We start from the raw sequence: 12490 nt of genomic DNA, 5'->3' as shown, positions 1-12490 counted from the left end.
GGTTATCCTGAACTTATCTCTATATATGTGGTCAACCTTAGATCGGGTTGTGTAGAAGAAATACCAAAGCTTCTTTATTGTTCTGGTGGTTTCTCTTTATGTGTCATATTTTGTTTTTGAGGTCCAAGTGTCCATGAAGTTTAATGGTCAGTCATCAGTGGAGGTCCATCCCCATTACAACCTGGAAGACCTGAAGACAATGACCACCATCAGTCTTTTTCTGAGGGTGGATCCTGACAAAGACCCCATTGAGGACAGATTCATCCTTTATCTGGGAGACAAAAATGTACGTCCATTGTGATCTCATGGGGGCATTATGGCAGTGGATTCCCTATTATTTAAACTGTGTGCTCGATTGTTTTAAACACGTTTTTCACAAGTTATATTTATTTTGTGTGCATGTTAAGGGCAGGAAAGATTATATGGGTCTGGCCATCAAGAATGACAACCTTGTGTTCATGTACAACCTCGGCGGAGAAGATGTGGAAATTTACCTGAGCTCCAAGCCAGTCAGCCAGTGGCCAGCTGTCTTCAACTACATCAAAGTGGAAAGGTATATTAGATAACGAAAATGCTGTTTTAACAATATCAGAAAATGATACAGCAATGATATTCATGTCATCTTCATAAAAATAATGCATTGTTAATTTCTTAATCATTTAAAATAGTACTGGGGTTCAGTTGTTTAAACTGAGAATCACGCCGTTTCCTTTTACATCCTCTTGCAGGCTGGGAAGACATGGCAAAGTGTACCTGACCATTCCCAGCCAAGGCACCACATATGAGCAGAAGTTCATTCAGAAAGGTGAAGCTGTGGGCACAGACTCTCTGTTTGACGCTGACCCGAAAGACTTGGTGTTCTTTGTCGGAGGCGTCCCACCAGACATGAAAGTATGTGATTTCTCCATCTAACATCAAAGCCCGTTGTTCTCCACGTGCACTAACTATCTGATTGGATTATAGCTGCCTCCTCCACTAAGTCTTGCACCTTTTGTTGGCTGCCTGGAACTGGCCGCTCTGAACAACGACGTCATCAGCCTCTACAATTTCAAAAAAACACTCAAAATGGATGTTGTGGCATCTCCACCGTGTCCCAGGTACTCTGTCCACCAAAGCTGCTTTTCTTTCTCTTTCTTTCCTTTCTTTCTTTCTTCTTCTTGGCCTCATGTATCGAAGGTGCGTACGCACAAGTCAAGAGAGTAATGTGTGTGAAAACGTGCAGTGCCTCACACAAACTTCTTGAACTGTGGGACAAGGATTCTATAGCTGCTGATCCATTGGCGACACTTTAGTGGTGCACTCTAGGTAGTGATCACCGGTTTGTATTCCACATTGTAGCAATTTCATCAAAATGAAACAAATCCGTACAGGCTTGTTGTTTTGGCCATAACCCACGGCGCTCATTCACAACAATGTCTCTATTAGCACAGTCAAAGCCACAACAGTCAACATTAATGAGCAGTTGCAGTATGTAGATGTCAGATCGCAAATACAATTAACCAACGTTGTGGTGAAATGCTTTAACACACAATTCATATGCTTTGAGTAATGGTAAGTAATGGGTTAGGAACGGACTACAACCGCGCACTGCGCACAACAGATGGATTCTTGTGCCTCCACATACTGTCTTGTTTCAATGCATCAATACTCATTCGTGGTTAAGCTAGTAAACCTACATGTTTTACATCTACATCATACTACATTTAACAATAATAAATGTAGTATTTGACTGGGTGCCTAGGGCCAAGTTGTGGGAGCTGCTCTGGGATTATGGGGTGTTCAGTCTCTGTATTGCCAGAGAGGGAGTTATGCCAGAATCCTTGGGTGCAAGTCCGATATGTTTCCAGTAGGGTTGGTCTCTGCCAGGGTTGTGCTTTATCCCCAATCCTGTTTTTGGCTTACATGGACAAGATTTTGAGGCACAGCTCTGGTGGGTAGGCTTTGCACTTTGGGGACCTGAGGATCCAGTCACTGGTGTTTTGGTTCTAATGGCTTCATGGGTTTGACCTTCAGCTCTAGCCAGATTGGTTTGCATCTCAGTGTGAAGCGGCTGGGATAAGGATCAGCACCTCTATGTCTGGTGCCATGGTTCTCAACTGAAAAAGGATGGTTTGCTCTCACAGGGTGAAGAGAAGTTTAAATATCTTGGTGTCTCGAATGAAGGGGTTAAAGGAGTTGGAGATTGGTTGGTGAATCAGCGCTGTAGGGGTCACTCTATCACACTGTTGTGCTCAGCAAGTTCTCTATTTACCCATCAATCTCCATCCCGACCCTCACTGTGCTCCCAAAACGGGATGCTGAAAAACAGTTTGTCTGCCATGAGTGCCACAAAATGTTCATATCGCTTCATATTCTGTGTTCCCATGGTTGTGGGTTCAAATGGGTTTATGTAAAAAGATGCCCCACATTCATAGCGAGTAGTTTTAAACACATCTTGAAGACAAGACAGGATGAATAATTACTGAGACTCTGGCTCTAGTCTTGCTTTTAATTACTTTTTTGAGCCGTGCTTCTTATCATCCATCTTTATTATTTGCTTATTCAATTTATGAGTCAAGACAAGGCTGATTCGCACCTGATTCAATGAGGAATTAAATTAATTTTAAATTAAGATTAAATTATAAACAAAACAGGCATATCAAGCAGAGAAACTTAACGCATAGTTTGCCTGAACTTGGTCACATGATTCTTTGTTCTTTGGAGTTCAGTACTTGTCAATGGGCTGTGTTATTGTACGAAACTGACCGATTTTCCAGTACAGCTGCAACATGTCTCCCCTTGAATTTGTTCCAGGTACAAACTTGCCTTTTCAGAGAGCCGAATTGCCAGCTACCTGTTTGATGGAAGCGGCTATGCACTCATCAATAACATGGAGCGGCGGGGCAAGTTTGGAGTTGTTACAAGATTTGACATCTCAGTACGGACAGTTGCTAATAATGGTGTTTTATTCCTTATGGTCCATGAGGTAAGAGTGTTGATTTGAACTGTGTGTTCAAATGTGTTTAAGATCTGATAGATATAACACATAATACAAAAAGAATAAATAAATAAATCATTGATTTCCTTATGCCGCTTGCAGTTCCCATGTCATCATGAAATGTTTAACTGAATGTTACTTCTGCAGTTATATGTTCTGGCGTCTAATTTCAAACCTTCTTCCAAGGAAAAATTCTTCCTCTTGGAGATGATCAATGGTTTCCTGCGCATATTTTATGACTTTGGCTTCAAAAATGGACCAAATCTTTTGGAAAACAACTTGCCAAAGCTACAGATCAATGATGCCCGATACCACGAGGTAAATCACTCTTTGGACGACTGTGATTTTTTCACTTGACCAAAAATAAGAGATGTTTCTGACTGTGTTGACAGGTGTCAGTCATCTACCATCAGTCAAAGAAGGTGATTCTTCTGGTAGACAAGACTCATGTCAAATCCATGGAAAATGCCAAAGCCTCTTTGCCCTTCTCAGATATCTATATTGGAGGGGCTCCGTCCCACATACTCAAATCCAGGTAACACATCTCAAAACAGTAATGGTTATTGGAGCACACCAGTGAACTCCAGTCTTTACTAAACCAACACTCCCTATAGTTGTGTCGCTGTAGAGTTCAGATTACTCCTACTGTCTATTTGCTGTACCTGCTGGAATCCTGTGTTTCTAATATATAATAGAAAAACATTGAAATACCTGAGTAGGGTTAAACATAAGGTCCAAAAATGACTGGAATCAATGAAAGAGTGACTTTTAAGAATAAAAGAATGGCTCCAGAAGGGGCACATTTCTCATGCACAACTAGGGTTCTATTATTTACCTACTGCTACGGTGTAGTCCCCCAAATGAGTCTCCTTCAGTCATCTGATTTGTTTGGCTATGTGATCTTTGAGTTTACTTACTTCAGCGTTTCGGTGTTCACAAAGGTAATAAAGAATCTTTTAAAGAAAATTTCTGGAAGAGGAGACTGAAGGATGAACTCTTCTCTCTTCACTGTTAAGTTTGGGCTTTGCTGCTGACGTGTGAAATCCCAAAAACTGAAATCAAGCATCCATTGAGTTGTGTTGTTCATGTTCGTAATTGTACTTTTAACGCAAGAAACAGTTCACACTGTTTATTTGATTATATCCAACCGTGCATCTGCTCCGATTAAGATTCCAGATGCAACATCTTTTTATGACGACTACTGCTAGAGAAACGGCTCAGATAATGGAGGATTTTCAAAAAAATGTTCACTTGTGACATTGTAAACCAGGGAAAAGTTCTCAGCACCAGGATCTTATATATTATACATCAGCGCATGCATAGATTGGGTATGCTGGACTTGAAACGTAAACAATAAAGTCTGCGGCAGTGGTGACATGTTTGAAAACATGAGCTGAAAAAAAAAAAGTCACAATGTAAAATGGTCATTTACTCGTATCTGTGCTTTTTTCGACAAGTGGTCAAAATGTGTCAAAATGTAAATTGGTTAAATTTCTTACTCTTAAAAGAATTCCGACTGGATGATGCAGATTAACGTGAGCATGTCTCTATAGGCCAGAACTACAGTCTGTGGTTGGTCTAAAAGGCTGTGTCAGAGGATTCCAGTTCCAGAAAAAAGACTTCAACTTACTGGAGGAACCTGGAACCATCGGCATCAGTAGTGGCTGTCCAGAGGAGTCTTTTGTATGTATCATTACTGATCAACACGTCCACATTCACAGACTCTGAACACAGTCAATCAATAGTTTCTTTCATTGAAATACTTGACATTGAACATTCAGTAAATCATTAACCGCATCTTTAATCTTTCTGCACTTTCCATAAAAACAAGCTTAAAAGCTTACCTTACCTTTATTTGTGTCAGATGTCTCGGAAAGCGTATTTCACTGGAGAGAGCTACTTGGGATCTACAGCGAAGATTAGTCCCTTTGACAACTTCGAAGTGGGACTCAACTTCAGAACACTGCAGCCCAATGGACTTCTGTTCTACCACAGCAAAGAGGTATGGCTAACATAGTTCATTGAACTCGACATTACTCGCACCAGTTTCCACCATTTCTGAAGTGAATAATCTAAAGTCTTGGCCAGATGATCAAACCATTTGTTCCTAACATATAATAAAGTAGCAGCAGGCTTGCTATGTAAGATGTGACAATATATATTATCTGATAAGGTGACAATTTTTTTACCTCCCAAGTTTATTTTTTAGTTACGTTTATTTTACTCACAATGACATAATTTCCTACTATTTTACATTCGTACTTACGTTATTATTATTTTGTCATCAGACTGATGAGTTCATCATTTCTCTGGAGAATGGAGCAGTGGTTCTCAACACCAGAGGAACTAGAGTCAAATCACACAAGAAGCATTACAATGATGGACAGCTCCACTTCCTAGTGACAAAGATCAACAGTACAAAGTAAGTGTTTGGGCCAGACCTATTTGGCTGTATACATGTGGCGCTCCAGGAGTCAGAGTAAAATTTATCACGTCAGAAAAATTTTATTTTGTGGATTTTATTTTTGAAATATAGCTGCCTTGTGTTATGTTTTTAAATTGTTTGTCTTGACTATTTTAGGACTATTTCTTGTCCCTTAAAATGCATCAAAATTGAAAATAAATTTGGAAATGTATGAGACATCTTAAAATGGAATCTGTTGAATCTGAAATAAGATGCAACCAACCTACATTTTTTGCATATATTGTTATATATAAGATATATTTTTAGGCACATTTTTGCAAATGTAATGGCATAACCAGGCTGCCATTAGTATATTAGTAGCCCTGTAGTAGTATTGAAATACACTTGACAGATTAAACTTGACAAATTTTAAATGGAAAGCCAAATAAGACTATTTCTTCACGGTAAATAATGTGTTATTAACTCAGAATAACATAAAGGTTTGCCACCACAAAATACAAAATAATACTGTCCAACAGCCAACAGCCTTGCACATACGTAAGTCCAGGTCACGTACGGATCAATCTTAATGGCTAAAGAGAGCTTATCAATATCTATTGTTGCCATTTAAGTACTTTATTCATCCCTGTTATTAAGAATTATTCTTACTCTGTAATCCAGACCATTTAGAAACATAGACTGTGGACATGTATTTTACACTGGTGTTCCCTGAAAAAAAACATGGCAAACATGACTGGGATATTGACCCTGGTATTCGAAAAATTGAAGTCGAAAATTAAACAATCAAACGAAATTTGGTATTTCTGATGCATGAACACTAAATCCAGGTTAATAATGAAGAAGCATTGCACAGAACATGACAGACACAACAAGACCACGTCTTTCCTTAAACTTGTAAAGGTAGAGTTTTCCAGTCTGACTCATCTACTCTCCACTCACCTTTTTAGATGTCCATCAAATATAGTAATAAAATATATATATAGTGTATAGTGTAAAACAATGTTTCTGTTTTGTTTGTTTGCTTGGTTTTTGGGGGTTTTGGGTTGTTTTGTTTTTTCTAATGAAAAGTTTTAGATCATCAACAAATTTGATCATTACTTAAAAGGTAAAGTAACACAAGGAAACATGAAATGCTGTTTTTCAGTGGAGATTATTAGGGGTAAGCAAAAACGAAAAGGAGACCTTCATCAGTGGAAACCTGAAAAGTTGTTGAGCCACCGTCTTCTGCAACAACTGCAATAAAGAGTTTGTGGTTGCTTGCAACCAATGCAGTTTATATCGCTGTCTCACTAACCAGCATATCCAGCCAAAGATTCATTTACAAATCACAACACATATTTGACAATGAAGTTACCTAACCTAACCTAACACACTGCTCAAACTAGTGTTGTAGTACTCCAGATTGGACTTTGTTTCGACACCGGACACAAGACCACTTTCGTCTCAGGATTTCTATTCATGACCAATCGAGACTGATAGAGAAAACTGTCTGGTAAAACAAGGATTCTGGCTTTTTGTTGTTTTGATCACAAACAGATCCACAAAAGGGCCACAGTGGGTGCTGAGTCTACTACTTAGGTCAAGTGTCCAAAATGTTCCAGAAATGGTCGCAGTGGGTGCTGTTTTCTGTTCCAAGTTAAACCAATGACATGTCAACTGAAACAAGCAACACCAGACTGACAATCAACTGGATGGAACAACAGGATAGGAACAAAAAACCCACTGCAGCCCTTGAGGACCGGTTTGGACACCCGTGCCTTATATACAATGTCTTGGTCTTGTCTCGGTCTTGACCTCCAAGTATCTTGGACTTGGTCTCTGCTTCGATGCACTCCTGTCTCGATAATGTCTTGGTCTGGCTTGGTCTAGTCGTTTCATTAGTCCTAAGTACATTTCATGATTTATTTATTTATTTTTATTTATTATTATTATAGGTATGCACTAGTAGTGGATGACAAAGACAAGCAGGACAAAAAACGTCCAGCATCAGCAGCTGTGTCGTCTTCAGGATCTTCAGAAGAATACTTCTACTATGGTGGATCTCCGACCAGCAGTTTGAAGAACTTGACAGGGTGCATCAGTTACGCCTACCTCAGCAGGTTTGTATTCAGAAATCAAACAACAATACCTCTCTATATATGTTCTGTGGTCAAAAACGATCTTTTCACCTTTTTTTCTACTATTTTGTTTATTCCGACCAATGTAACCCAGGCTGAATGCTGTTGGTCTGTCAGCTACCAATCACACCAAGCTGTTGCCTCTCAGAAACACTGAGGTCTCTGAATTGTGGCTTTGGTGTGCAGACCTCTTTCTGGTTTACTGACAGATGGTCTCTATTCCATTGTCAATAACCTAGCCTCGAGTGCCTACCTTGCTTGTAAACATGATTAATAGCTATCAAGCATTGAATGTTACCCTCCGTCATCTTCAAATCCTTCTAATTTTCTTTCATAGACTAGGAAGAGACATAGAGCCTGAGGACTTCCAGCGCTACACAGAGAAAGTCCAAACCTCCTTGCAGGACTGTCCCCTGCATCCACCTGCAGTGGCACTGAATTTGGGACAAAGAGGGTCACAGAGGGTGAGTAAGGACAGGTCTGCAGTTCCTCTACCTTTCTATCATCCATCTGTCATTTTGACCTAAATTAAATGCATTACAGAAGAACAGGGACAAGGCCAGCCTGCCTGTGGAAGGTCTCCAGAGTGACGACCCTGAGCAGAAAGACAGGGCGCTTACTCCTTGCTTCCATTCCTCACATCCAAAAGCAGCCCAGCCATCCTTTTATTTTAGTGGTTTCAGCAACAGCAGGCAGCACTACTCTGATCTCCCAGACTCATCGGACCCTCACAGGTTCCATTTGTCTCTATCCTTGAAGACACACTCATCTTCTGGACTTGTCTTTTACATCTCTGATATCCATGGGGAAAACATTATGTCCCTCATTCTGGAACATGGTGAGCTGTTGCTCATGTTCACTGTGGGAAATCACACAGTCAAAATCAGAAGCACAGAGAAGTACAACGATGCTGCATGGCACAGTGTGAGTACTTTAGCACCAATCATGCATACGATGTAGCTCACTGGTCAGGCATATTTCACAACTAATTTGCTGTCACTCTTACAATAGGTTGATTGCATTCGTGATGGACAAAGAGGTAGATTGATACTGGATGGGCAGTTGGTGCTGGAAGATCAGGCTCCAGGAGGTGACACATCTGGGCACGTCTTTGCCATGCTCTATGTTGGAGGACTTCCACCAGAGAAGTCGCTGAGATATATGCAGGTAAGCTGGCAGACATTTGTTTTTCCCCCCTTATATGTGGAATCAAGTGCAGCATACAAAGAGCAAATATGAAATACTTTACATGAGTGTTGACAGAATAATAGGATCTGTATTTGACAATGAAACATCCATCGGTGACCACTATCTTAATCATGTTCAGATTGCAAGATATTTGAGAAAAGTCTTTCCTCTGACAGCAGTGTGCACAGTGGTCATGCACATCCCGTCAGTGATTTTACGTACAGGGCAACCGATTTGACTTTATTGTTGGTATATTAAAAACACTGCCACATCCCCTAACATTGTGTGCAATGTCCGATGCGTGAGTGTGCTGGGACTCAATAAAAAATAATCTAATCAGATATTAATAATTCTCACTTAATAGTTGACAGCAATATGATCAAATCTAAGTTGAATCTGTATACATAAAAGTCAGGGAAGTGCTCCAGTGATGGCTTAACGTTTAAAGTACACAGAACAACATTTTCTGTCTTTGCATTTGAGGTAAGCATAGTGCAGAGGCTAAACGTGCAGTCATGTTTTTGGTTATCATGTGCAACATGGTGGTGACCTCATCACATCCAACTTTCAGTATCTCTTCACTGAGTTAGTGTCACTGCTTACTTCTAAGAGATATTGCTCACGTACATGATGTATATCAGCATCTTTCTATGTAGTGGAAAATCATATCAGTAAATAAGGTACAATAAACATTTCACATAAACATTATGGGCAGCTCGAGCCAAGATGAGGATACTAGTAAAATAAGTACTATATACAAAAATGAAAATGTACCTGTGTCAAATACGACGACGCTTGGTCAGGGACAGATTGAGTGCTGTGTGCCATGAGTCAGCAATCTTAAAAATTCCGACCTTACCTCTGGCGACCTTGTGTCAGCAAATGACACAGGGTCCACCAACAGCTACTTTCATAGTCCTTACCTCCATCTACCCCCACCATGTGCAGCGTAATGTACTGCAAGTGGAATACACAACATACAGCACTTCCCCCTCCATAAAGAGGGAAGGTCCGCACAACGGTTGACTGGTTGGACAGAATTACTTATGATGTGAGTGAAATCTTTATTTGAACTTCTAGATGACTCGTGAAGTTCTGAAACAGGGAAAGACTTCAAAGTCACAATGTCGTCACGTATGGGAAATCACTTGCCGCACCACTCTGAAGTGTGTGATGTTTGAAACTCTCTGCAGAAAAACTCAGCTCGCAGCTTCGTTGGATGTTTAAAGAATCTTCAACTGGATGGACGCTTACTATCTGCATCTGAGGTGTTTGGAGTCACCCCATGTTTTGATGGAGTGTCAGAAAAAGGAACTTTCTTTTCAGAAGAGGGAGGTTTCGTCATGTTAAGTAAGAAACACATGTATTTTATATATATATATATATATATATATATATATATATATATATATATATATATATATATATATATATATATATATATATATATATATATATATATATATATATATATATATATATATATATATATATATATAGCTGTAAGTGTAAAGTTCAAAGGTTTAACGTGTCCTCCCCCTTCAGACGAAACGATGCACCTGGGACAGAGTTTTCAACTGCAAGTAGAAGTGCGTCCCCGTGTGGCATCTGGGCTGATACTGCATGTCCAGCAGACCCATACTTATTTCACCGTCTACATTCATCAAGGATCAGTGCGTCTATTACGGCGTAACTATTGGTTTTGTGGGACAGTGGTACTGAAAAGGTTCTCTTCATGCAGGTGTGGCTGGCTGTCAAAGATGAAAGTCATGAGTTAGTCACCAAAGTGTCTCCTCTCCACGCTCCATGTGATGGACACTGGCACAAAATCACTGGTAAGTGCAGACTAACTTAGTGTTTTCGAAGACTCTAGAAAAATCTTAATCTCATACTATTTTTCATTGGAGTACTTAATAAAGGTTTTTATGTAAAGAAATGAATTAGTTGGTGCATTCATGGGCTGCAAGTGTGCTGTGGGGTGGGGGTTCCCGTAGCTAAAACTCGGACTTCAAAAACTGGGCTTCATTTTATTAAGGATGATTATGAAGTATACTTGAGTATATGTATACCATAATATACTTGTAGTATACAAGAATGGATACTCATTTTACACTTCTTCGGACTAAAGTGGAACATTTTTAGTTTAGTATAGTTTTTTAGTTTACTATACTTTCAAGTATTCGGTAAGAGTACAAGATGCATACTACTGTGTACTAGGTATAATACATCTCATCCACATTTCAATAATTTAATGTATAGTTGAAGATCACATTATTTATAGGTGAAATCTGTAAAATCGTTGTGCACCGCCCAAAGGAGTACACAGTCACCTCCCAGACATATACAGTTGGCAACGTGCCTACCATCCAAGTATATTGCCTGATGTCAACATATGACAATAAATATCTCCAATGGTTAATGGCAGAAGTTCACCCTCACATGACAAAACAATTGTTCAATGCTTCAATGAAAGCGCTGATCAGCATCTGTCAAAAAAGAACAAAAGAATATCAAAGCAAAAGTACAATATTAACAAAGGTCTGTTTCCTAAGCCCACTCCCATGATCCTTTGCCTTGGATGGGTGGTGCTCTGATGTATGTGCCCAGTTTGCTTCTGGATCGCCTCAATGATAATACAGTATACTGTGAATCCCAAAGAAAAAAGTAGGATACTTGAATGAAGAATACTTGAGTAAAAGTATAATTATACTTCAGTGTGGAACTTTAAATTATTTCAAAAAATTATTTGAACTTCAAAGTATGCTTCCTTATTTTTAGTGTAAAATAAGTATATTAGAACAAACTTCTGTTTTGAGTTGCTAATCCCAACCCGTTAAATACGTGTTGTATTAATACATTTATAGTAGTACCCTTTAATCAGTTTCTTTTTAATAATGCCACCAGCCTCAAGATTATTTGTGACTTGTGCTTCAATTATTAGTCTCCTCCCTCCTTCCACACATACTCAATAGAGCCTTCTATGGCTGTAAGTTCAGCAACAAGGTGCTGATCTTACAGTGACTTTATGTTTAATTTTATTTCAACAGAGAAATCTTTTATGGAAATGTGACCCTGCACTACCCACTTACACTTATACAAGCGAGGTTCGCTTGAGTACGCTGTGATGATAAGAACACAAATGAATGGTCTGGTTTTCATTTCCCTTCGTCTCATCTCATAGTAACCACAGACGCTGACATGCTGCTGCTGGATGTGGACTCGGAGGTCAGTCAAGTGGAAGCTCCTCTGATCATCAAATCAATGGCCAACACTGTCCTATTTGTGGGTGGAGTGCCAGGTGAGACCATTTTAAGGTTCAAACAAGTGCTTCAGAAAATTCAAGTTCACTCTCCACTATTTCAGATCATTTCCCTCCGAAAGATTTTGTCACCATGAACCCCTTCGTGGGCTGCATGAGGAACCTCCATTTTAACAAGAGCCATGTGAGCTTCAACAGAGCTGCTTTGGTCAGCGGAGCAGTCAGAGTGGGTGCCTGTCCGGCAGAGTGACATCACATGCATCTCTTCATTCAAGTTCCTTCTCTACTTTCCTGTACGACTTAAATCATTTATAGATTTGAATGTTATCATTAGGGATGCTCCAATACAGTTGTTTTCTCAAATGAGTAGTGTATGACTTGCATTTGAGTGCTCACTGATACCGAGTACTTGGGCCATTACACATAAAGTTACTTTGAGCAATTCCATTTTCCCATACATACGTATTGTTATTTGAACTACATTCCTTTTTCTTGTACATGGGTGATGGTCACAATTTTCACTG

The 12490-nt window shown here is 39.5% G+C and overlaps 1 protein-coding gene across 2 annotated transcripts in view; it reads left to right on the top strand.

Annotated features, from left to right (window-relative positions):
- Positions 1 to 12329, top strand: part of lama4 (laminin, alpha 4) — a 33581-nt gene extending 21252 nt beyond the window's left edge. Inside the window, exons 21-39 of one of the 2 annotated variants that reach the window (XM_053886967.1) lie at positions 122 to 286; positions 408 to 553; positions 729 to 891; positions 964 to 1097; positions 2794 to 2965; positions 3164 to 3295; positions 3370 to 3512; positions 4531 to 4660; positions 4842 to 4979; positions 5266 to 5399; positions 7337 to 7501; positions 7857 to 7983; positions 8066 to 8443; positions 8531 to 8686; positions 9901 to 10057; positions 10253 to 10380; positions 10449 to 10542; positions 11889 to 12005; positions 12071 to 12329. In XM_053886967.1, the coding sequence (XP_053742942.1) occupies positions 122 to 286; positions 408 to 553; positions 729 to 891; positions 964 to 1097; positions 2794 to 2965; positions 3164 to 3295; positions 3370 to 3512; positions 4531 to 4660; positions 4842 to 4979; positions 5266 to 5399; positions 7337 to 7501; positions 7857 to 7983; positions 8066 to 8443; positions 8531 to 8686; positions 9901 to 10057; positions 10253 to 10380; positions 10449 to 10542; positions 11889 to 12005; positions 12071 to 12216 (2925 nt within the window). In that variant the 3' untranslated portion in view covers positions 12217 to 12329. Of the gene's footprint in view, positions 1 to 121; positions 287 to 407; positions 554 to 728; positions 892 to 963; positions 1098 to 2793; positions 2966 to 3163; positions 3296 to 3369; positions 3513 to 4530; positions 4661 to 4841; positions 4980 to 5265; positions 5400 to 7336; positions 7502 to 7856; positions 7984 to 8062; positions 8444 to 8530; positions 8687 to 9900; positions 10058 to 10252; positions 10381 to 10448; positions 10543 to 11888; positions 12006 to 12070 lie in introns of both variants that reach the window. The other variant, XM_053886966.1, reaches the window with a different exon arrangement.
- Positions 12330 to 12490: the final 161 nt, after the last annotated feature.

The sequence above is a fragment of the Synchiropus splendidus genome, chromosome 15, assembly GCF_027744825.2.
Source record: "Synchiropus splendidus isolate RoL2022-P1 chromosome 15, RoL_Sspl_1.0, whole genome shotgun sequence".
NCBI lineage: Eukaryota > Metazoa > Chordata > Actinopteri > Syngnathiformes > Callionymidae > Synchiropus > Synchiropus splendidus.
This window is presented reverse-complemented; position numbering and strand designations above follow the sequence as displayed.